This window comes from Dama dama, chromosome 25 (assembly GCF_033118175.1).
Source record: "Dama dama isolate Ldn47 chromosome 25, ASM3311817v1, whole genome shotgun sequence".
NCBI classification, from domain to species: Eukaryota; Metazoa; Chordata; class Mammalia; order Artiodactyla; family Cervidae; genus Dama; species Dama dama.
In genome coordinates this window covers 47,263,490-47,289,648 of record NC_083705.1, presented here as the reverse complement: position 1 = coordinate 47,289,648, position 26,159 = coordinate 47,263,490, and the positions used below count along the sequence as shown (strand labels likewise).

The following is a 26,159-nucleotide window of genomic DNA, read 5'->3' as shown; positions in this document are numbered from 1 at the left end:
TCCTGGAAACAGGGGAGGGACTAATCTCTGCTGGCCGCATGTGATAAAGAAGGGATGGAATGCGACGAAGATGACCAGTAGAATACGAGAACATTAGATTAGCCTCCTTGGAAAGGATTCTGGTTAAAAGTTCCATATGTAGGGAACTTGGAAGTTGCCACTCTGTAGTAATGACAAGTAAAAATCTGGACAGACTGAAAAACCAACTATTCTTCTTGGGCATGTGAGAGGAAAGGGTATAGGTCAAACTGCTATCTCTAAGACTTGAGACGTAGACAGATGAATAGAGGGAGTCACAGATTCCCAACTTCCCAAAGCAGAAACTCATAAGTGGACCATCATGGGAAGCTGAATTTCACCAACTTAATGTTAAAAGAGTAACTAAAGACCCTCTTGATGAAGGTGAAAGAGGACAGTGAAAAAGCTGGCTTACAACTCAACATTCAGAAAACTAAGATCATGGCATCCAGTCCCATCACTTCATGGCAAATAGATGGGGAAACAATGGAAACAGTGACAGACTTTATTTTCTTGGGCTCCAAAATCACTGAAGATGGTGGCTGCAGCCACAAAATTGAAAGATGTTTGTTCCTTGGAAGAAAAGCTATGATAAACCTAGACAGCATATTAAAAAGCAGAGACACTATTTTGCCAACAAAAGCCATCTAGTCAAGGCTACGGTTTTTCCAGTAGTCATGTATGGATGTGAGAGTTGGATCATAAAGCTGAGTGCTGAAGAATTGATGCTTTTTAAACTGTGGCTTGGAGAAGACTCTTGAGAGTCCCTTGGACAGCAAGGAGGTCAAATTGGTCAACACTAAAAGAAATCAATCCTGAGTATTCATTGGAAGGATTGATGCTGAAGCTGAAGCTCCAATACTTTGGCCACCTGATATGAAGAGCCAGCTCACTGGAAAAGACCTTGATACTGGGAAGGATTGAAGGCAGGAGGAGAAGGCGCATGACAGACGACAGATTGTTGGATGGCATCACCGACTCAATGGACATGAGCAAGTTCTGGGAGATGGTGAAGGATAGGGAGAACTGGTGTACTGCAGTCCATGGGGTTGCAAAGAGTCAGACATGACTGAGTAACTGAACAACTGAACATCAGATACCAAACCACAGATCCAGGATATCCCAAGATACCACGTCAGAATAAATGCCAAAAAACTACACCTAGGTATATCATATCCAGATCACAGAAAATCAAAGACAAAGAAAAAAATTGTGAAACAAGTCAGAGGGAAAAAACACCTTACTCACAGAGGCACAAAGAACTGCATAAGACTTCTCAGAAATCTCACAAGCAAGAGGAGAGTGGAGTGAAATACTAGAATTGTTGAGAGAAAAAAAAAAAACACACAGCAACCTAGAATTGGGCACCCTATGAAATTACTATTCAAAAGAGAAGCAGAAATACTTTCTCAGACAAACAAAAGTGGAAGGAATTTGTTGCCAGTAGACCTGTGGGAAAGAAATGTTAAGAAAGAAGGAAACCATTAAAAATCAGAAACGAATCTATATTTAAAAAAGGAAAAGCATTAAAGAAGCAATAAATGAAGGTTAAATAAAAACTTGCATTTTTTTTTTATTCTGAGCTGATCTAACAGAAAACAGTTTGTTAAAAATATTAATAATAATACCAACAGTGTATTCAGTTATTTTGATTATGATGCCTATGTGTGTATGATACATATGTATATGGGCTTAGGTACATAAACAACAGACAAGAGGCAATAACTAGGATTATTTTGTTATTATAAGGTATTCTTACTGCCTATGAAGTGGTAAAGTGCTATTAATATTTGAAAGTGGACTTGGATTAGCTGTAAACATATATTGCTAATTCTAGGGCAAATACTAAAAAAAAATAGATTAGCTACTCTAGGCTAAGAGTTCTCACTAGTTCATTAGTAAAAGGCAACTGGAAAGTTATCAGATCTCTACTGTGTGCTACTAGTAGTTTATTTTATATATTTATGCATATGATAAACTATATAGTCCTTATTCCGTAGCATATATTTAAATCTGTCTCAATGAATCCTATTATTTTTATGAAGCCGTACATATTGAAACATATATATTTTGATATTTTGGGGGGTTAATATCTGGACTTCGTTGATCCAACTTGACAATTACAGAGGATAAAGAGATTCCCTATTGGCTCAGATGGTAAAGAATCTGCCCGCAATGCAGGAGACGTGGGTTCAATCCCTGGGTCAGGGAGTTCCTCTGAAGAAGGGCATGGCAACCCACTCCAGTATTCTTGCCTGGAGAATTCCATGGACAGAGGAGCCTGGTGGTCTCAGTCCACTGGGTCACAAAGAGTTGGACAGACTGAGTGACTAACACTTTCTTTTTTTTTTTAAATCCTACTTGACAATTAACAGAGGACAAGTCAGATGGAATAGCACCAAGATGAGTGCAATTTTAAAAAGTCAATGACCCAATCAAAAAATGGGCCAAAGAACTAAACAGACATTTCTCCAAAGAAGACATACAGATGGCTAACAAACACATGAAAAGATGCTCAACATCACTCATTATTAGAGAAATGCAAATCAAAACCACAATGAGGTACCATTACACGCCAGTCAGGATGGCTGCTATCCAAAAGTCTACAAGCAATAAATGCTGGAGAGGGTGTGGAGAAAAGGGAACCCTCTTACACTGTTGGTGGGAATGCAAACTAGTACAGCCGCTATGGAAAACAGTGTGGAGATTTCTTAGAAAACTGGACATAGAACTGCCATATGACCCAGCAATCCCACTTCTGGGCATACACACTGAGGAAACCAGATCTGAAAGAGACACGTGCACCCCAATGTTCATCGCAGCACTGTTTATAATAGCCAGGACATGGAAGCAACCTAGATGCCCATCAGCAGATGAATGGATAAGGAAGCTGTGGTACATATACACCATGGAATATTACTCAGCCGTTAAAAAGAATTCATTTGAACCAGTCCTAATGAGATGGATGAAGCTGGAGCCCCTTATACAGAGTGAAGTAAGCCAGAAAGATAAAGAACATTATAGCATACTGACACATATATATGGAATTTAGAAAGGTGATAATGATAACCCTATATGCAGAACAGAAAAAGAGACACAGAAATACAGAACAGACTTTTGAACTCTCTGGGAGAATGTGAGGGTGGGATATTTCAAAAGAACAGCATGTATACTATCTATGGTGAAACAGATCACCAGCCCAGGTGGGATGCACGAGACAAGTGCTCCGGCCTGGTGCACTGGGAAGACCCAGAGGAATCGGGTGGAGAGGGAGGTGGGAGGGGGGATCGGGATTGGGAATACATGTAAATCCATGGCTGATTCATAGCAATGTATGACAAAACCCACTGGAAAAAAAAATAATAATAAAAATTAAAAAAAAAAAAATAAAAAGTCAAGTAAGTATCTGATTCTGATTTTCTGTCTTCTAAACATCACTATGGGCTTCCCAAGTGGCTCAGTGGTAAAGAATCTGCCTGCCAACGCAGGAGATGGGCGATTGATCCCTGGGTAGAGAATATCGCCTGGAGGAGGGAATGGCAACCCACTCCAGTATTCTTGTCTGCAATATCTATGGACAGGGGAGCTTGGTGGGCTATATAGTCTATGGGGTCACAAAGAGTTGGACTGAGCGACTGAGCATGCACAATCACTATATGGTCACCTATCAGGATTAGAGTAAAATACATGCCTTAATGTATTATTCTCACCCTTTATCAAGGATATGTGGACATATCCCAAATGTATGTGATTATTCTGAGCCTTCATAGGAATCCTGTCAGATAGACCCTCGATTAGTTTCAGTGAATGTAGGTATCTGTTCTATATGTATTTATTTCTAATGAACATGATCTAGTTTCTAAGGCAGTTTAGTACAGTTCTAGCAATCTCCAGGAGCTTCCCATGGTCTTTGGAATTGTCAGTATTTGCCTTTTCCTATCAGAACATGATGTTTCTTAAACAAAGGGACAACGATTGATTATACTCCAGAGAGATTTCAGCCAGGCCAGGTGATGTCCAGAGTGGAGCAGGGGGACATGTTCTCCCTTTGGTGCAGGTCATTGTTGTACTTCTACACCTAAAAACACAGCATCGAGGAGACCACAGACACACAACTGGCAAAGGTCACACTCAGAAGTGATGACTCACTGTCTCACAATAGTGCCACTGCTGTAAGTTTTACGAGACATAAGGCAATTTTGGTTAGAATGTACTACAACTAGAAGCTTCCTACAGTACTGAGGTTAGAATGGAGCAAAACTATGGCTTTTTCAGTCTTACAAAAGTGAGCTTGAGGTTTTGCCAAAATATTTCTTTTTAGTAAGGAGTCCTGAAGCTTCCTAAAGCTCAACACAGCATCTGTGTCAAGCCATTTCTACAGCTGTTCCTTCACAGATAATCCATTGGTTATACTTTCATGGTTGATCTTTTGATGGGTGACTGGGGTAAATTTTCTTAAACAAGCCTCTTGTAATGAATGATGGCGTTTGTTCTTCCATTCCCTTCCAACCTTTCCCAAGGGACAGCTCATCCTAAATTCTTCCAGAGTCACCCCAAAGTCACGCCCCACAGATAAAGCAGGAGTAAAATCAAATATGGCAGAGAGGACAGAAGAATGAACACAAACAGGAGACGCTGTTGTTGTTATACTTGGAGTTCTCTTTGAAAAGTGGGCTGTGGGAAGTAAGTGGGCTGGCTTTGATGATAGTCAACTAAATTTATAATATTCTCTTGCCAAATTTTCATATGGATTTCTGCTCCCAAACAAAGATAAAAATTGAAAACAGACTAAGGAAATAACATCTTAGTGGATTTTTTTAAATCATAAATTTCATTTTAAGTAAGTTAGTTATCTCAACTGTTAATAATATAAAAGCAGAAAAAACACAGGCTGCCTTTTTGCCAGATTTAATCAGAATGCTCTATCTATAATAATCAATATAACTTGCTTCTTGTCCTTCACTCATTTCAACAAAAATTATTGTCTTTTCTCACAAACTATATTTTTTGGATTCCTCATTTTGTTCTTGTTCCTGGAGGCATGTTAGTTTAAATTCATCTTTGAAAAAAGGAGAAGGGGTATGTATGTGGAGGCAAAATATTCTCTTAAAGCCAACAGATATAGAGTTGCTAGAAGAAGTTGACTGTACACACAAGTTGCCTGATTGGGAAGTGGAAGCCTCTTGATTTAGAGACGTGTGACAGCCTTTGGTGGATGGGCACAGGCAACATCCCACCAGTCCTTCTTTAGCAGGTCAAGACTGAGCCAGCAGAGGCAGAGCTCTATCTTTCCCTTGGAACATATCATTTTGGTTCTCCTTCAAAAGCCTTCATCCAGATAAGAAGCCAATGACTGATTACATCTTACTGAATTTATATTTTAGTAGATCTCTGCTCAAAATAGACAAGAGAAATACATAGGTGTTGGCGAAGACTCTTGAGAGTTCTTTGGATGGCAAGGAGATAAAATCAGTCAGTCCTAAAGGAAATCAACCCTGAATATTCATTGGAAGGACTGATGCTGAAACTGAAACTCCAATACTTAGGCCACCTGAGGCAAAGAGCCAACTCACTGGAAAAGACTCTGATGCTAGGAAAGATTGAAGGCAGGAGAACTAGGAGGTGACAGAGGATGAGATGGTTGGATGGTATCACTGACTCAATGGACATGAGTTTGAGCAAACTCCAGGAGATAGTGAAGGACAGGGAAGCCTGGCACGCTGTAGCCCATGAAGTTGCAAAGAGTTGGACATGACTTCGCTGAACAAAAACAACAAATATGTAAAATTACTGGTGGTTCAGTAATATGCAAAATTATAAAAAGTATTCAATTATAACTATTTAAAAGGGAAAACCAATATGTCGCAATGCTTAAATGTAGGTAAAAATTCTGGCAAAAGGGTGAGCAGGACTTAAGTGAAGGGTCTGCCAGAAGCTATTGTGGGTGGTGGCCATGTACTTGGCTCCAGTGAAGTCTCGGGGCTTTAACTGCTCCATCTGAGATGGGAAGGAGACCACCCTTACCACAAACTTCTTAGATCTTAGCTCTTGAACTTCAGGCCTAGGAAGGTGGCAAAGTAAGGACTCAGCTTGTTACATAAACACTCCACCAAGCTGCCTGCTGTCTCTGTGATAATTCCTAATGTATTTTCAATGTCACAAGGAGAGGCAATTCTGAACCACCTTAACAAGTACTGTCCTGAAATGAAGTCCCACAGGGTGGTCAGGAAAAAAGTGCCAAAACTAGGAAGAGTGGGTGCACGTTGAGAGTAAAAGGGAGAAAAAGGACAGGAAAGAGAAAAATAAAAAGACACCAAAAGGGAGAGTTTGTCCATAAAGAAGGTTGAGCACAAAAGAGTTGAAGCTTTCAAATTGTGGTGCTGGGGAAGACTCTTGAAAGTACCTTGGACTACAAGATCAAACTAGTCAATCCTAAAGGAAATCAACCCTGAATATTCACTGGAAAGACTGATGCTGAAGCTCCAATACTTTGGTCACCTGATGCAAAGAGCTGACTCATTGGAAAAGACCCTGATGCTGGGAAAAATTGAGGGCAGGAGGAGAAGGAGGTGACAGAGGATGAGATAAATGGATGGCATCATTGACTCAAAGAACATGAGTTTGAGCAAGCTCTGGGAGACAGTGGAGGACAGAGGAGCCTGGTATGCTGCAGTCCACGGGGTTGCAAAGAATTTGACACAACTTAGTGACTTAACAACAAATAGGAAATCATGCTCAAATCAAACCTATAAATTATAATTCCAAAGTCCATAAAGAAATATAATATCATCAAAAAAGCAAGAGAGTTCCAGAAAAACATCTATTTCTGCTTTATCGACTATGCCAAAGCCTTTGACTGTGTGGATCACAACAAACTGCAGAAAATTCTGAAAGAGATGGGAATACCAGACCACCTGATCTGCCTCTTGAGAAACCTATATGCAGGTCAAGAAGCAACAGTTAGAACTGGACATGGAACAACAGACTGGTTCCAAATAGGAAAAAGAGTATGTCAAGGCTGTATATTGTCACCCTGCTTACTTAACTTATATGCAGAGCACATCATGAGAAATGCTGGACTGGATGAAGCACAAGCTGGAATCAAGATTGCCGGGAGAAATAGCAATAATTTCAGATATGCAGATGACACCACCCTTATGGCAGAAAGTGAAGAAGAACTAAAGAGCCTCTTGATGAATGTGAAAGAGGAGAGTGAAAAAGTTGGCTTAAAGCTCAACATTCAGAAAACTAAGATCATGGCATCTGGTCCTATCACTTCACGGCAAATAGATGGGGAAATAGTGGAAACAATGGCTGACTTTATTTTTGGGGGCTCCAAAATCACTGCAGATGGTGACTGCAGCCATGAAATTAAAAGACACTTACTCCTTGGAAGGAAAGTTATGACCAACCTAGACATCATGTTAAAAAGCAGAGACATTACTTTGTCAACAAAGGTCCATCTAGTCCAGGCTATGGTTTTTCCAGTAGTCATGTATGGATGTGAGAGTTGGACTGTGAAGAAAGCTGAGCGCAGAAGAATTGATGCTTTTGAACTGTGGTGTTGGAGAAGACTTTTGAGAGTCCCTTGGACTTCAAGGAGATCCAACCAGCCCATCCTAAAGGATATCAATCCTGGGTGTTCACTGGAAGAACTGATGTTGAAGCTGAAACTCCAATACTTTGGCCACCTCATGCGAAGAGCTGACTCATTTGAAAAGACCCTGATGCTGGGAGAGATTGAGGGCAGGAGAAGAAGGGGACAACAGAGAATGAGATGGTTGGATGGCATCACTGACTCAATGGACATGAGTTTGGGTAAACTCTGGGAGTTGGTGATGGACAGGGAGGCCTGGCATGCTGCAGTTTATGGGGTCACAAAAAGTTGGACACAACTGAGCAACTGAACTGAACTGAAAGACAGTAAAATAATTACAACAGGAATTTACTCAGGATAAAATATGTTTGATAGGACAGTGCTATGGAATGAACATTTGTTGACCATATGAAAATTCATATGTTGAAGACCTATCCGCCGCCCGCCCCCCGCCCCCCCACCCCCGCCCGTCATGGTATTTGCAGGTGGGGCATGTGGGAGATAATTGGGTCATGAGGCTGAGGTCCTCATGACAGAATAGACACCCTTATGTAAAGAAGAATGGGCATGAGAGAGCTTGCTCTCTCTGCCATGTAAGGATACAGTGAGAAGATAGCCATCAAGTCAGAAGATTCTCACTGAGAACTGAATCTTTGAGCACCTTGACCTTGGAATTTCTAGACTCCAGAACTGTGATAAATGAAGCTTCCCAGTCTGTTGTGTTTTACAATAGCAGTCCAAACTGAAAAAGACAGCAATCTGACATATATTTTAAAATAAGCATGCTACTTGCTGCCTTTGGACATTTTCACTTGGACATCTCACACGCACTTTAACTGAATTCACATAATTATAAACTCCTCTTTAGAACTGTTTCTTGTTACATCTCCCTGCTTCAGTGAGTAAAACTGCATTTAGCCAACTATGCAAAGGAGAACACTGAGTGTTACCTTTCAACCATCCCTCAGGCTCAAAAAACTCCCTACCGACAGATAAACTGAAACAACCACTAAGTCCAGGCTAGTCCACCTCCTAAATATCTCCACATTTGTATAATTTTTCTACCTGTAACACCTTACTTTTATTTATTTACTTACTTTTAAACTTCTTTATTGAGGTATAGCCGACTAACAAAAAATGTTGTGACAGTTTCAAGTAAATCACGAAGGGACCTAGCCATATATATACACTTATCTTTTCTCCTCCAAACCCTCAACACCATCCAGGTTGCCACATAACATTGAGCAGAGTTCCATGTGCTATACAGCAGGGCCTTGTTGGTTATCCATTTTAAACATAGCAGTGTGTACCACTGTACTTTTAGTTCAAGCCACTAATATTACTCCCCCAGATGACTGCCAAGATCGTCTTTCTCTTTGCCATTCCTCTAGTGTTTCTCCCACATGGAAACAAAACATTGACCCTAGTTAATTCTGGGAGAAAGGAAAGAAAGTGGAATTAGGGAGTGCTCTTTAAGTATATTGGTGCAATTTTTTATTCTTTAAAAATGAAGATTGAAATAAACATGACATAATAATAAGATCTGATAAACTTGAGTGGTTGATATACAGGAGTTTATTACTGCATTCTCCTTTTCTTGCTGGGACATTTGAAATATTATCCAGTGAAAAAGTGTAAAACTAAAATAACACAATAACAAAATGAATAAAGTAAAATAAAATGATTGCTACTATTCATTTGTAACCCTTTTACTATGGGAATCAATTTGATAATAAATTTCTTAATATTTGGTATAAATATCTTACTTTTTGAACCTGGAAATTACATTTTCAAATTAACATTTAATGAGATCATTCTTCACATGGGCCCAAAGACGCTCATTAGAGGGTAATGATCAATAAGGAATTGGCTAAGGGAATTTTGCTTTGTCTTGCCAGTGAAATATAATGGGACCCTAAAAATGATTGCTCTGGAGACTGAATAATACATGGAAAGGTACCTATGTTAGGATGTTAAATGAAAACATGGGTGTTTGTGTACATAAATCTATCCACATGCACACAACTATAAACATCTACTGGAGAAGGAAATGGCAACCCACTCCAGTGCTCTTGCCTGGAAAATCCCATGGGTGGAGGAGCCTGGCAGTCTACAGTTCATGGGGTTGCAAAGAGCTGGACACTACTGAGCAATTCCACTTTCTTTCACATAAACATCTATGATGAGAAACAAGAATACTGAAGGGCAATAAAGCAAAATACTAAAGTGCATATGCATTAGGGTGCTGACTTTAAAAAAAAATTTTTCATTAACGTATTTAACTTAGTTTTATAATATATAAAGTTTTAACTTCACATAAAAATACACCACCGAATGATTCAGTGTTTCAGGCATGCTTCCATCTTTATATTTAACAGTGAGTGTCCTGTGTAAATATTAGCATTTCATTCTCTGTGTCTGAGAGTATGAAGGTATATATGCTGTCACTCTTCTCTGACAGAATGAAGACAGCACAGGGCTATTTGAACAGATGGCAGAGGCTGAGTACATGGCCAGGTGAGTACGTGGCCACTATGATTGCTCTGCTAAGGTTTAATAAACAGAGTGACATTTGCCCAAGTTGGCCGAGGTGCAGCTGAAGGACCAGGCTGTATCAAAATCAAAGGCCCAATTCACACTTGGTAGGGCTATTGCATCTCCTTGCTAACTGCAGATGTATCTTTATGATTCTCACACCAATCAGCCATTTATATTGTATTTCCCCTGTTCTGAAATATCACACAAGTCATGCAAAGGGTTCAACCCATGCTGAAATTGAAGTAGTGGGTGGATGATGTTCTCTTCTTCTCTGAGGAGGCTCTGCTAAGGCAGGACTGGCTGAGTTTCTCTCCGTGGTGTCTTGGGACAAATGATTCAAACTTAAAGCTTAAAATCCCAGGATAGAGAAGCCTAGCAGGCTACAGTTGTGGGGTTGCAAAAGAGTGGGACACAACTTAGCAACTAAACAACAACAACAATCCTTGCACAGAAAAGAGATTGCATCATTTTGTCTTGGGATGCAAAGGGATGCAAAATTGAAAAAGTATTTGTTAACCACAATGACGTCTGGATGACTTCATGTTCCTCACAACTGCTCCTCAGGGAAATATTTTCTTATTTTCTGCTTAAGTAGCTTTTGCTTCTCAGCGTGTCCAGCCCTCCTGGGCAGCAGGGGCAGGATCCTTGGTGGGAACAGCAGGACTGGCTCTTACGGATGCCCCTGAGGCTGCTGCCAGTGCACATTTGACCTGGACAGATTTCCAGAGGTTTGGGGTTTTCAAAATGTCACGCATTTTGAAATGAACATGATGACCTGTTATCTCTAAAGGTTGTGTGCTGTATGCTCACTAGTGTCTGACTCTTTGCAACACTGTGGCCAACCAGGCTCCTCTGTCCATGGGATTCTCCAGGCAAGAATACTGGAATAGGTTGCCATTTCCTTCTCCATTCTAAAGGTTAGCTCTTGCTTTTCTATATTGAAGCAGGGAAAGAAAGAAATCAGTAATACAAAAATTGTCTCACTGTCGCTGGATGTCTTTCCATGATTACCTCCCAGAGGGCAGGGGGTAGAAGGAGCAAGCAGACAAGTGGAAAAAAATACATGAGAGGAAGCCAGGGAGATGGAGACTGTGTTCTCCTGGCTCCTTCACTCCATCACGTTGATTCTCTTTGCTGTATTGCTGATTCTGGCATTTCAGCATATAGTTGTCCTTGTTTTATAGGCAGTAGTAACAATGCATACATGCATGCTAAGTCACTGCAGTCATGTCTGATTCTTTGCAACCCGACAGACTATAGCCCGCTAGTCTGTCCATGGGATTCTCCAGCCAAAAATACTGGAGTGGGTTGCTTTTTCCTCCTCCAGGGGATTTTCCTGACCCAGGGATCAAAGCCACTTCTCTTATGTTTCCTGCTTTGGCAGGTGGGTTCTTTACCACTAGCGCTAGTTGCTCTCATATAGGCAGTAGCAACAATAGAGGCAGAAAATTCCAGAACAGACTTGGACAGGATCCAAAAGAAGAAAAGAGAGTTAGAGTCTACTATTAAAGCCCCCAAATGAGTGAAGAGCCCCAAGTACAAGAACAGGCCCCGACTCCTGCCTTCAGAGACCTCGAGAGCCCATGTTCTACAAACGTCCACATGCTCCTGTCCAGCTTCTAGTGTCAGTCTGCAGCTGTACTGTGCCTACACGGCTGAGGCCAACCAACGAAACCTAAGCAGAAGTGGTCTGCGTCACTCCAGGCCAAGGCCATTATGAAGGGCCAGTCTGCCTCTTCAATTCCTCCCCTCCCAGCGGGGCAATTTCAGATGTCTCAGCTACAAGATAAAGCAGCATCATCTGATCTATGTCAGATGCAGAATGGGAAAAAAATAAACCTTCACTGTGTTCCTAAGATTTTGATTTGTTACCGCAGCAGAACTTGTCCTATCCTGACATACTTAACAGCAAGGAACCTCTTCAATGCTTGATTTTATGAGAGAAAACTATTATTCCTGTAGGTATGAAAAACTGATCAATTGGAGACAGAAGAAGACCATTGAGCTAAGAATCAGGAGAGCTGGTTATGGTCTGGATGTGGCCGTAATTAAAAGGATGCCTCTTGTAGGTGGTTTGACTTCTGTGATCCATCAACCAGAGCAGTTATAAATCTTTATGTTTTGCTTTTTAAAAAGACACACAAGTTATCACAAAGCACTGGATTTGAGCTCCATGAGGCCCTTGAGGGTTGGGATGGGGTGGGAAGTGGGAGGGAGGTTCAAGAGGGAGGGGACGTGGGTGTACCTATGGCTGATTCATGTTGATGGATGGCAGAAACCAACAGAATACTGTAAAGCAATTATCCTCGAATTAAAAATAAATGAATAAGTAAGTAAAAAGACATGTAGGGACTTCCCTGGCAGTCCAGTGGCTAAGACTCCAAGCTCCCAATGCAGGGAGCCCAGATTCCACCCTTGGTCAGGGAACTAGATCCCACATGCTGCAACTAAGAGTTAGCATACTACAACTAAAGATCCCACATGCCGAAACAAAGACCTGGCAAAGCCAAATAAATAAATATAGAAAACAAAACACTTGTAACTCTTTATGTAAACAAAACTTTTCATGAGGATAGTATATAAAGCTGATTAAAAAAAAAAAAACCAAACCGCCTCTTTGTTTATACCATGCCTGACACATTTACTACCCATAGAAGCCCCTGGGCACTCTTTGTAGAGCCCTGCAGACCCAGGGGCATGAGTGCAAACTGCTGGCTTGACCTGTCTCCGTGGCTTATTCTGAAGCTGACGTGGTTCACAGAGAGAGCATCTGTTCTCACCTGTTCCACATGTTACACTGCACTCTGTCCAGCGGCCATACTGCCAGAAGTACACCAGCTTCTCCACGTCATTGTCAAGGCCATCCTTCCGGATTGTGTACTCATACTTGATACCAGGGTTAGTCACCTGGAATAGAAGCTAAAGAGCAAGAGAGGGGTCATGCTAAACTCCAATGTGACCTTACACTGCAAATCACAGTCACATAAAAATCCTGCCCAGTGTCCACCACCTTAAAGTAGTCATGAAGGCATGCACTGGAACAAATGCCATTAAATAAATACATCTACTTCCACCTGTAAGTCTATGTACATCTACATCTAATCTGCCCCAATCTATTATTTCTTGACTGAATTCCCTTGGGAAATCTAATCATATTGGAATTATCCTGAGGGGTTGACCAGAGTACCCTTTCCAACAATAGCTGGTAGGTCACTCTGTGCCCTTGCATACCTACTAACTTTGTGGTTATGAGTAATTTCCTTGATCTCTTTGTGCCTTACTTTCCTTATCAACAAGGTAAGGATAATCACAGCATGACTATGGATTGCTGAAGAGGGCTAAATAAATCATCGTTATGTGATTAAATATGGTTGGATCTGTGCCTGGCATATAGTTAGCACTCAGTAAACACTAATTTGGTTGTTATTGCTTTATGATGCCCTCTTCTAGCTCTTAGGCTGATTTCTCTACAACATATAATTCTGCGGTTAAAATGGTCATGGGTTTTAGCCAAAGCATAAAATTGTAATCAGAATTTGGGACCTTCTCCTCCTTTTCCCTCTCCAGGCAATCTATTTATCAGGTGTTTGAAATAGATTCATCTTACAGTAGAGGTGGTGGATTGGTTGCTCCATGGAATTGCAGGTCCTCATATATAAAACTTTTCCCTGGTGGGCCTCTAAAATGTAAGGTCTCTTGACATTTACGGATCATGGCTGTCAAGCCTTGACTTCCAGCTTCTGTGAATGCTCTGATCTCTGGTTCTGAAATGACTTTCCTCTAAATTCTGAATATAGTTAGATGTCACTGTCTCTTGGTCCATTCATAATCCCCAACCTGCCTTGCCTCTGCTGCTATAATTATCCCAATCCTTTTCTATAGTTCTTTGCCAGTATGGTAGACAAACCACTTCTGCCTTTGAAGAGCACATCCCATATATAAATATATTTCTCCTCCAAGGGTTTTAGAGTCAAATCTTTTGTCTGAGGACAACCACATGAAAACACGTGAAAGAACCTTGTCAGTTCATCATCACTGCTGGAAAGCTGTTTGAAAACTCTTAACAGGCTGACATAGACTGGTGCTATCATTTTCATATCCAAGGAAAAACTCATCCTGAAATAAATAGCCTGCATTGACCATACTGGAAACTGAACTCCATGGACGATCTTAGGGTCCCTGACATTCCATCATGAGAATTTCAGCAATTTTAGATAATAAAGGGTTAGCAGCACTTCCCACCTTGTTCCTTGCTAAAAGGAGGTTTAAGGATTCTTAATCAAGGTGTGTTAAGTCTCTTCAGCCATGTCCGACTCTTTGCGACCATATGGACTATAGCCTGTCTCTATGGTGGTTCTCCAGGCAAAATCCTAGAGTGGGTTGCCATGCCCTCTTCCAGGGGATCTTCCCAACCCAGGGGCCGAACCTGCATCTCTTGTGTCTCCTGCATTGGCAGGCAGGTTCTTTACCACTAGAGCCATATCCTCTAGCAAGTACTTTGGAAAAGAAAATTAGAAAGATCCTAACTAGTGTAAATGTCAGCAGTTTCCTTCACTTCTGCGTTACCTGGATCCACACTGACTCATTGGTGGGACCCGTGGCCATCAGTTTCTCCAGGTCTCCTTTTCTGTCGTATTGAAAGATGGTCCCTGCCAGCTTGTAGTTCCCATTCCACTGGATAATAAATCCTCCATTGAGGTAATATTTTTCAGGGTCTTCACTCCTGATGGCCAGAAAGTTTCCAGCACCTTCAACCTCCATTACCCGTATGTCCCTGGCTCCTTTTGGAATCAGTCCGATGTCAACATAACCTAAGGAGAAAAGAAAGGCATGCAGGCTTAGCTGAATGCAGTCTGTTTCCAACCCATTATCCATGCTCTTTCCAGCATCTCCACCATTTAGTGCCCTTGTCTTCCTGCTGGGTTGTTACTGAGACTGGCAGATGCACTAATCATGGGGAACTTTAAGGAGCTTGGCCATGAGTAGAAATCTCAGGAGCTTTGTGACTCAGTACTTAATCAGTTTTATGAGAGGAGAGGTGAAATAAATGCAGATCAGATTCTGAAGCTTTTGTGGTTGACCCAGCATTTGTTTTTCTGTGATTTCCTGTTGATAGTTCAAGATGTTACAACCCCTAGCCAGCTTCCCATTTGCATTTTGCTTCCCCATTTGTTGCTGCTATCAGATTAATCTTCCTGAACACTTGTGGTGGCTACATCTTTTGCCTCATCCTCATTGCCTGAAAATTAAAAACAGATGAGGAAATAATTTAATCATAGCTTAAATTTATTAAGAGAATTCTGTAGGGAATCTTGCATTGATTGCCACCTGGCACACTTGAATACAACTTATGATGATAAACTCAGCTCTGAGCACAGCTTTTTATATTGCTGGACAATTATATTCATTAAAAAGTTTTTTTCATATTTTCTTATGTTTTGATGAAATATAAACTTATGTTTTATCCTCATGTGTTCTAATCCAACATTCTCAAAAAACAGAACATCCACTTAAAGACCATGATCAATTCTACCTACAGTCTTATCCTCACTTATTGGATACTATGGTAGGAGACCTACAGGCGAGAAATGGAATTAAAACATGAAGGGTTTCCTCTCTTTGCCAGACTCTAAGCTAAGCCCTTTATGCATTCATCCTATTTATGCTTCTTAAGAACGTAAGAAGCATATGTTCATCACCTCATAGCTGTGATAGGAAGGAAAGACTCTGGGGAAGGCACTGGGAAAGGAGTACTGGGCGTGGGATTCAGAAATCAATTCTAGTTTCTGCATCACCACGAATAAGCTCCATGCTGCAACTGCTTTGAGTGTCATCTGTAAAAGGAAGGAGCTTGAATGAGATGATGTCTGACATCCTTCCTAGTGCTGATAATCAGTTATTTTGCCCATTTCTAGGCTAAATTTTCTTTGTTCCTTTACTTTTTCCATACAAAAACTTGATTTTAAGATCTTGATCATCCTGTCATTTCCCACTGGATTAATCCTAGGTTTTATTCTAACAAGCAAGCCCTCATCTCTGTCACCTAAAAGTGCCCTGACTTCTTTCCCTCAGACATTAACACAGCATAGAATCCTGGGTGTTAAAACCCAAAACAGGCCAGCAGGAATGATTTACTCAGAAACTGGGTACAGACCACAACTTTAGCTCTATTTTTCAAACTGGCAGCTGCCATCTAAAGGAACCAAAGTGTAAGGACATGAAGTTCTTGATTAAATTCCATGAAGCCCTTACAAACTCACCTGAGACAGTTGATTAAAACTACTAATTTACAACTAGCAGGGCAAAATATTTATCACATGTAACTGAGGGTGATGCAATTGTTTAAAAAGACTTCGGAACACTGCTTCCTACAGCCATCACAGAGCTTCCCGTAGCAGAGCTCATGCAGAAAAGTCAACAGGCGTTAAACAATATGCTGCTGTTGTTTAGTCACTCAGTCGTGTCTGACTCTTTTGAGACCCTATGAAGCCCGCCAGGCTCCTCTGTCCATGGGATTTCTCAGGCAAGAATACTGGAGCGGGTTGCCATTTCCTTCTCCAGGGGATCTTCCAGACCCAGGGATTGAACCCATGTCTCCTGCATTAGCAGGTGGATTCTTTACCACTGAGCCATCTGGAAAGCCCATCAAATAGTATGATAACCACCATATGCCTTGTCTTAAAACAAACAAGAGGATCTTGCTTTGATTTATGTCGGAGAGTGTTTTGCCTATGTTCTCCTCTAGGAGTTTTATAGTTTCTGGTCTTACATTTAGATCTTTAATCCATTTTGAGTTTATTTTGGTGTATGGTGTTAGAAAGTGTTCTAGTTTCATTCTTTTACAAGTGGTTGACCAGTTTTCCCAGCACCACTTGTTAAAGAGGTTGTCTTTTTTCCATTGTATATCCTTGCCTCCTTTGTCAAAGATAAGGTGTCCATAGGTTCGTGGATTTATCTCTGGGCTTTCTATTCTGTTCCATTGATCTATATTTCTGTCTTTGTGCCAGTACCATACTGTCTTGATGACTGTGGCTTTGTAGTAGAGTCTGAAGTCAGGCAGGTTGATTCCTCCAGCTCCATTCTTCTTTCTCAAGATTACTTTGGCTATTCGAGGTTTTTTGTATTTCCATACAAATTGTGAACAAACACATGAAAAGATGCTCAACATCACTCATTATTAGAGAAATGCAAATCAAAACCACAATGAGGTACCATTACACGCCAGTCAGGATGGCTGCTATCCAAAAGTCTACAAGCAATAAATGCTGGAGAGGGTGTGGAGAAAAGGGAACCCTCTTACACTGTTGGTGGGAATGCAAACTAGTACAGCCGCTATGGAAAACAGTGTGGAGATTTCTTAAAAAACTGGAAATAGAACTGCCATATGACCCAGCAATCCCACTTCTGGGCATACACACTGAGGAAACCAGATCTGAAAGAGACACGTGCACCCCAATGTTCATCGCAGCACTGTTTATAATAGCCAGGACATGGAAGCAACCTAGATGCCCATCAGCAGATGAATGGATAAGGAAGCTGTGGTACATATACACCATGGAATATTACTCAGCCATTAAAAAGAATTCATTTGAACCAGTCCTAATGAGATGGATGAAGCTGGAGCCCATTATACAGAGTGAAGTAAGCCAGAAAGATAAAGAACATTACAGCATACTGACACATGTATATGGAATTTAGAAAGGTGATAACGATAACCCTATATGCAGAACAGAAAAAGAGACACAGAAATACAGAACAGACTTTTGAACTTTGTGGGAGAATGTGAGGGTGGGATATTTCAAAAGAACAGCATGTATGCTATCTATGGTGAAACAGATCACCAGCCCAGGTGGGATGCACGAGACAAGTGCTCCGGCCTGGTGCACTGGGAAGACCCAGAGGAATCGGGTGGAGAGGGAGGTGGGAGGGGGGATCGGGATTGGGAATACATGTAAATCCATGGCTGATTCATATCAATGTATGACAAAACCCACTGGAAAAAAAAAAAATAAAAATAATAAAAAAAAAAAACAAAACAAGAAACCAAAGAAAATAAAAAAGCTATGAGAAATAGTTGAGAAAACAACCCCCAAGAGTTTGCTTTTTATTTTCTACTTAAGAATATTAAAATTAGAAATATTTATTGTGTGTAGATTCTGCCATATTAAAAGGGGAAGTACATCAAATTAAAAATAAAAGATTTCATTGAATACAATCTCTGCTTCTGAACAGTTTGTAGACAGAAGATGTAAACTGAGGCAGATTTAGCCATGAGCAAAAGTAATACATATTTATAATATATTTTTGCAAAAGAACACCAAAGAGAAACCCAAAAAATAAAATTCTAATATTTGGAGTTAAAAAGAACCATAACATATCTACAGACTCTTACACATGACAAAATAGCCCACAATAGAGAGGAGTGTAAAATGAAAAGTAAAAGTTTCCATTTCCCTCCACCCAGAGTCTTAAATCCCAAAGATAATTACACTTAATAGTCTCTTGGATTCTCTTTTGAAACCTTTCTTTGTACTTATAAACACACATACACATGCTTTTTTAAACAAGTGATATATCATACTATACGAACATTTTAACTATTGCTTTTTAAATTTAATGTAACTTACACATCTTTCCATATTTTTGAGCATTTCAACAACTGCCAAAAGGACATAAACCCATTTTTTAACCAACATACTGTTAATGGACATTTAGGTGGAAGGGAATGACCATCGGTCTATCTACAAAATGAAGAAATGTTTTCCAAGAGAGGAGGCAATCTATGCTACATCATCCATATGTGTGTATACATATATATACACACATATCTATCTATAACCAGGATTTGTTATACACCTAAAATAGCGTTTTTAGTGAAAAAATGGGATTGGTAGAACAGACCTGAAAAAAACCCCCTTGAATGTCTCATATTCATGGGTCTTCTTTACAGAAATGAGAATCATATAAAAAAAGTTGTAGAGGTGAAGGGTTATTGAGACATTTATTCTATGTCAAGGGAAAATTTTCAGTGTTGGTAAGTAGTACTTACTTGAAGTAGTAAGAACGATTAATATATTCATTCAGCAAATCACTTTTCTTTCATTTTCATCAGTAAACACTATCCTTTTGCACCAGTATTGGGGAAAGTGGAAAGACATAATCTTGACCTCAAAGAAGGAGTCTCTTCTTTGTTCATGGAGACCACCTGTAAAAACCATCCCTGAGTCTAAACATCTTAAGCTAAAAGAATATTCAGGACCTTTGAGGATGGGGCAGAAAACTGGCCTCACTTCTGAAGACATATCATAGGAGCAACAATGGATTATTGGTGCTAATATGCGTCTTATCCAACTATTCTGTAAAAGGGATTTGCTCATTGTCTTATTTTGTTTCCAGTCTGTCACTTCAAATAAAAATGTGTTTATGAAGGGGTCATACTGTTAACCCATGCAATTTATCTACAACTACCAGCTTGCCTTTTTCTTTTTTTTTAAATTTGTTCTGTCAGTTTGTGGCAAGCAAGACGATCCTCACTGTAGGCCAAGATGTCATGGTTTCTGTGAGGAAAGATATTTTTCTCGCCTGGGAAAGACAGATCACTGTCTGAAGCCTGGCTTGACGGCAGTGACACCCTGGTGTCTGGTTCAGATTCAAACCTGCATTTGAACTGCTCACAAATCACAGTGAGGAAGAGCTACATATAATTGTATTCATCAGCTAGATCTTTGAGAATTAAACTGCTCTGGATTTGGAACTTCAGCCTCAATTATTTCAAAAGAGGGTATGAAGGGGCCTGGAGTCATGAACACACCATAAGCAACTATGATCCTCTTGTTATTGAGTTGGTTAAAAAGTTCATTCAGGTTTTTCCATAAGATCTTACAGAAAAATCTGAATGAATTTTTTGGCCAACCCAGTGGAAACAGCAGAGGGAACAGACAGAGGCTTCCTGACTCTGAACACTTCCAGGGTAAAGGCCCACCATCCTGAGCCAAGGAGGGCTTTCAGCTCTTCTGATGGGAGGGCTTCTGTGTGAAGTGTCCATTCTCCCTACTCCTTCCAACTCAAGGTTTCCTGGAAAGTGTGACTTAGGACAGTTTCCAAGTAACGGTGGTATTTTGGTAAATATGTTTTCAAGAAAGCCATGTTCTCTCTCATCATCATCTCCTAACTTCTGCCTCCAATTCTGTCTCTGGGATGTTTTCTTATGTGATTCTCATCCCCTTCACATGAACTTCTTTAGTCCAGGCCCTCATCTCCTGGACCTGGGTTGATATCCCAGCACTGGGCTCTCCTACTCCAGGAAATTTTGTATGTTATTGGCAAACTAGTCTTTCTATGACACTGACCTCCTCATGTCATTTCACCTTCCTAAAATCATATAATGGCCCCGTATGTGCTGTGCTAAGACACTTCAGTCATATCTGACTCTTTGCAACCCTATGGACTGTAGCCTGCCAGGTTCCTCTGTCCATGGGATTCTCCAGGCAAGAATACTAGAGCCGGTTGCCATCCCCTCTTCCAGGGGATCTTCCTGACCCAGGGATCAAACTAATGTTCTTACGTCTCCTTCATTGACAGGCAGGTTCTTTACCACTAGCATCACCCTGGAAGCCCCAGAATGGTCCCTATTCTCTCTTAAATCAATAGGAAATAAACTGAATATTGTGAGACAGCCTAGGAGCAACTCTGAGTCATGAAGCCATATCATTTCTTAAAAGCATCTCAAGTCCTACTGCCCAGACTTGTATAGACCCTGCACTCGAGGCCACAGCCCCGACCTGCGCTGTGAGTGCTCTTCATGGGCTCCGTTCATATTCATGATCACATTACTTTGTCACAGAGCCTAGAGGCCCCAAGCCAAAGTCCAGAATGTGCTTCATTTTGGAATTAAGATGGGAATTTAAGTTATAACTTTTGTCAATTCTGAACTCTATGTGAATTTAATCTTTTGACCATAAAGATCAGTGGCAGAACCCAGGGAGCTGCAGCCAGAAGAACCAAGCATATAAACACACAAAATCAATTCAGGATGGGATCCAGGGGGTCAGGTACACAATTTCAGGCAGCTGCTGGTTTTCTTCCATTCCAGGAATCTCTTCTTCTGAAGATATGGATGCTAGTAGCAAGAGTTAAAGAAGAGGGACATTCTGTGTGTTTCTTCTGCTCTCTAGACTCTAGACCTTTTTTTTTTTAGCATGCTGAATTGTAGAAATAAAAAACTGTATGTAAGGTATATGAGACAGTGGAAATTAAATTAAGTATTGTGCCAAAAGACTATATGCATCAAATCTACTCAATAGATATGCAAATGTAGTACTTAAAACATAAAATTAAAGGTGAACTTTATATGGTAACTGTTCTAGTTCCATAAAAAGATTTTAAATGAAAGTTGAGTATATTCTGGTTAGGACTAAATAAAGGAGGTAGGAATCAAGGCTGGTGGTTTGGCTCCTGAGTTAAGTGACACAATTAGTCGTAGGAGAGTTCCAGGGTGCTCAGAGAATGTGGTCCCTTATTGCCAGCATCAGAACAAATCCATGTGAATAAGCCCAGGATTTGGGTTAGTGGTCAGAGGACCTGGCATTGGTGGGGTCAAGAGAAGCCAATAAAGGCCATAGGAGTCCAGAGGGGTGGTTTTAGGAAGTCAATTGGATTAAGTGCAAGAAGTTAAAAAATGCCATGAAAGAGCTAGCTAATAGTAATGATCAAGGTAGGTGAGTATTACAGAATCAAGGAGATTAGGCAGCAGGAAATAAATCATGCTGAGGAACTGGACAACAAGGGGTCAGTGTCCTATACCAAAGAGAATGGGCTGCAGGAGTTTGGGATGAAGGCCAAGGCTCTGGGGGGCAAGCCCAGGGTGTCCTTGGAAGAAGAGGATTTAATATTCTCCCAACTTCCTTTTGAAACAGGCTCCTAATTTAAATCCTCCCTAAGAGCAAAATGTCACAGTGGATTCCTGGTGGTTTCATCACCCCGATAGTGTGAGGAAACAAGCAGTGGGAAGAGTCACCATCCTATTCATTATTCTGTCCCCCATGCCGAGCGCTCAATAGGTGCTCAATTAAAGTTTCTCAAGTAATAGAGCAAGTGAGTGAATGAACAAATGAACCAGGGAGCTCCTGTACATCCTACAGTGTACTCTGGGCCTAAGTTCTTCAAACTGAAGACACTTTCCATCACAGTAACCAGGTGCTACACCTAGATGCCATTTTTTTTTTTTTCTCTTTCTCCATGAGAGGAAATAGAAGTTATTATGGAGGGTCTACAAGAGGATAGCCCTTTTGTTCCCCAAGCAAGGTCCTACTTAAAGGACTAGATGTCACCATCTAGTATGCAGCGTCAGATCTACTAAGCAGAGTTCCTCTTCCCAGAGAAAGATGGAAACTTAGCTGTTGGGACATTCCAGGGCAGCCATGAGTAAAGACACCTTCTCCAAAAAACTCTGCCCAACTTTAATACTTAGATACCAACAAATGATCAGCCTTGGTGCTGGGAATGGGAAAGACAAAATACACCATGGAGGGTTGGACGGGGCCTCAGAAATGGCCCAGAGAGGTGGCTTCCCCAAGGTCAATGGCAATCTAGACCAGTAACCCAGTCTTTTTGCCTCTGAGCATACTTCAACTCCACATCATCCTCTCTGTTTCTTAGAAGCACTCACAAAAAATAAAGAAAAAGGCTTGACTAGTATTTCACGCCTCCATCATCAAGAGCAGCAGCAGCCAGGGAGGAGGAGGTATTGGGTATGACTGCCACGGACATCTCTATTGCAGACTTTTTCACCTATCTTTCTACTGGAAAAAAAGCTGACAGCCAAAGTAAAGCAGGAAAAAAAGAGAAGAACTCAGGCAGAAGCCACGGATCAGTGTGGCCATGCAAGCTCTGAAGGATTTTTGAATCCTTGTGAGTGACTGAGCACATATTCTCGTTATTTCCTAGTCATGGAGATAATTTTTGCCACAACAGCTAGTCTGCACCTGTTGCCCAAGTTCATTGCTTTTCAGGGTTGCCTGATGGCTTCTTACTTTCCTTAGAAGAAAGATACTGGATTTTCTTTCAAGGTCATGGTTAAGAACAGTGATGACAAGGCTCTGGGGATCTCATGTACAAGTCCTGGAATAACAAAGCCATCTTCAATCAATCACAGCCCTGTGTTGCAGCTATGAACACACACTTGTTCTGGGAATAATTTCTCCAGAAGGGACTGTCACAAGCCACAGACTCTTGAAGGCAAATGGGACCCTCGTGACCAGCTTGCTGTCAACAACAGCAGCTCTGGGTGGAGAGACAAAGAGAAAAGAATACTTTAGAACATGCACAAAAAAAGGAAGGATTCGGAGATTTCCATCTTTGGGCCGGCTCACCAATGAGCCAACTCATTGAAAAAAGACCCCGACTCTGGGAAAGCTTGAAGGTAGGAAGAGAAGGGGATGACAGAGGGTGAGATGGTTGGATGGTATCATTGATTCAATGGACACAAGTCTGAGCAAACTACAGGAGATGGTGAAGGACAGGGAAGCTTGGCGTGCTGCAGTCCATAGGTTCACAAACAGTTGGACATGACTGAATGAGTGAATAACAATCTTTGGGCTAGAAGCAGAAAGTGACTAAAACCTAATATTTTAATACTGGGTATGCAGTATTATAACAATATTTGTGCTATAAAAGAGTTACAACACTCCAGCAAAACCACAGGCTGGACATCTAGGAGAAAATACCTACTCAGATATTATGTCAACATAACTAGAGAATAAAGATTTGCCTCCTTTATTGTCAAAGGAATATAGAATCCACCCTATGAAAGATTTTTTTCCACTGAAATTTACATGAGTAAATTGAATACCTACTATATATATATTCATATATATCCTTTGTGTTTGCTGATTTGGGGCTGGGTGGAGAAGAAGCCTGAAAGACAATTCAGCCTTTATATTCATATATATCCTTTGTGTTTGCTGATTTGGGGCTGGGTGGAGAAAAAGCCTGAAAGACAATTCAGCCTTCAGATTGCATTGTGTTAGAAAAAAAGGATACAATATAAGGTGCAAAAAGGGCAGCAACACAAGATAGCATGTAAACAAGTACAGAAAACAACTAATACACTGGGTGTCTTCCAGGAGAGGAACTTTCTTTTTTGATTTTGGCCTTTGCATAAATCATCTTCCCCTCCAAAACAATCTGATTCCCTTTCACAAAATTTTCCCTCACTGTTAGGCCTCACTCAAACTGGGAGTGGTGGTGGTGGCAGCCAGCTTCTTAACAATGTTTCAAGCTTTATCGTGCACGTAGCAAAAGTGGGTTCTGGCCAGTGTCCAGTGGGTATATGGAACACAGATCCCCAGCTGGGTGCCGCAGAGTCCAGAATGAGTGCTTACTGGGCTCCTCTACTGTGCTGTGGGTGGCCGTGCCAGAGGGCTTTGAGAAAGCTGTCAGGGCAAAAACAGCATAAAGTTGACACACCCTCTGGATGCCAACAGCCATCAGAAAGCAGAAAGGCAATGGGGATAAAAATGCTCAGTGGTGGGCATACAGCCAGATGGACTGCAGTTTCTGAGGTACGTGTGGTAGCAGGAGGAAAACTCAAGATGTTTCTGGTCCATTTTCCTCACCCCTAGGACACCAGGGCAGAGATGAGATCCCAGAACTAAAGCCTGATTTCCTAAGGGCTTAAAAGGTTAAGCTGTAGAGATTTGAGAATGAAAACTCTGCTTTTCAAAGGAGTTACCAGAATGTTACGGAGAAAGTGAAAGCGAAAGTCACTCAGTCCTATCCGACTCTTTGCGACCCCATGAACTATACAGTCCATTTAATTCTCCAGGCCAGCATACTGGAGTGGGTAGCCTTTCCCTTCTCCAGGGCATCTTCCCAACTCAGGGATTGAACCCAGGTCTCCCACATTGCAAGTGGGTTTTTTACCAGCTGAGCCACCAGGGAAGCCCAAGAATACTGGAGTGGGTAGCCTATTCCCTTCTCCAGCAGATGTTCCCGACTCAGGAATTGAACCGGGGTCTCCTGCATTGCAGGCAGATTCTTTACCAACTGAGCTATCAGGGAAGCTCTGTTATGGAGAAGGAAATGACAGCCCACTCCAGTATTATTGCCTGGAAAAATCCCATGGACAGAAGAGCCTGGTGGGCTACAGCCCAAAGGGTCATAAAGAGTTGGACACAACTGGGAGACTAAGCACGCACACCATAATGTTAACAGCATATCATGACTGAGGCCACAAAAAAGAAATAAAACAGGATAAATAAAGGAATGCAATTTTAAGTCTGACTTCTACTAATCCAAGTAAATAAGGTCACATCTAAATAATGAAAATTATTTACATAACACCTTTGTAAAGACTGAATAAATATTAGCTATCACAGGACACTTGACCATACACTTAAGATAGATGGGTTGTCATTCACATCCTTACTAAAATGCAAAAGCTGTTTCATGCATAATAAAGCTATCAAATAGTAGACATGAAATATAATCCCGCAACCATAATTTGAAAGGGCAGGACAAGCATTTCACTTTACAATTTTACCTTACTGATGGAAGATCAAAAAACGAGGATGGAAGTTAAATCTGGGTTATCCACTCTTATGTGCACTAGGGAACAACAGGTCACTTAATGAATAATCTCTTGGGCATACTTGGTCACTTCATCCCGGGTGGTAAGCGTGTCTAGAAGGGAGGTGCCCCAGGATCCGACTTCTGCCCTGGGCGTCACCCCAGCCCCAGCACAGGAGTACTGTCCCCTCTCTACCTGGGTGGAACACACTGGCCTCCCTACTCCCAGCGCCTGCTTCCCTTGGAATCCAGAGAATCAACCACTGGACCCCTGACCTCCCCAGAGTAGCCTCAAGCAATGATTGATGAGAGCTGTTGTGTACTGTCTCAACTCCGTCACTTCTACGCTGGGAAAATTCTGAAGTACAACATCTATACTGGCTCCCATATAATGTAACTGGCTTAATGATACTCCCTTTCTTGTCTGGTTATTTCTGGG

At 41.2% G+C, this 26,159-nt stretch overlaps 1 protein-coding gene across 1 annotated transcript in view; it reads right to left on the bottom strand.

Moving 5' to 3' along the window:
* The window catches only part of ADAMTS12 (ADAM metallopeptidase with thrombospondin type 1 motif 12), a 376,425-nt gene that overhangs the window by 84,959 nt on the left and 265,307 nt on the right, over positions 1-26,159 (bottom strand). Inside the window, exons 15-16 of the mRNA XM_061129264.1 lie at positions 14,720-14,964; positions 12,934-13,072 (exon numbers count right to left, since the gene is read on the bottom strand). Of these exons, the coding sequence (XP_060985247.1) occupies positions 12,934-13,072; positions 14,720-14,964 (384 nt within the window). The remainder of the gene's footprint in view (positions 1-12,933; positions 13,073-14,719; positions 14,965-26,159) is intronic.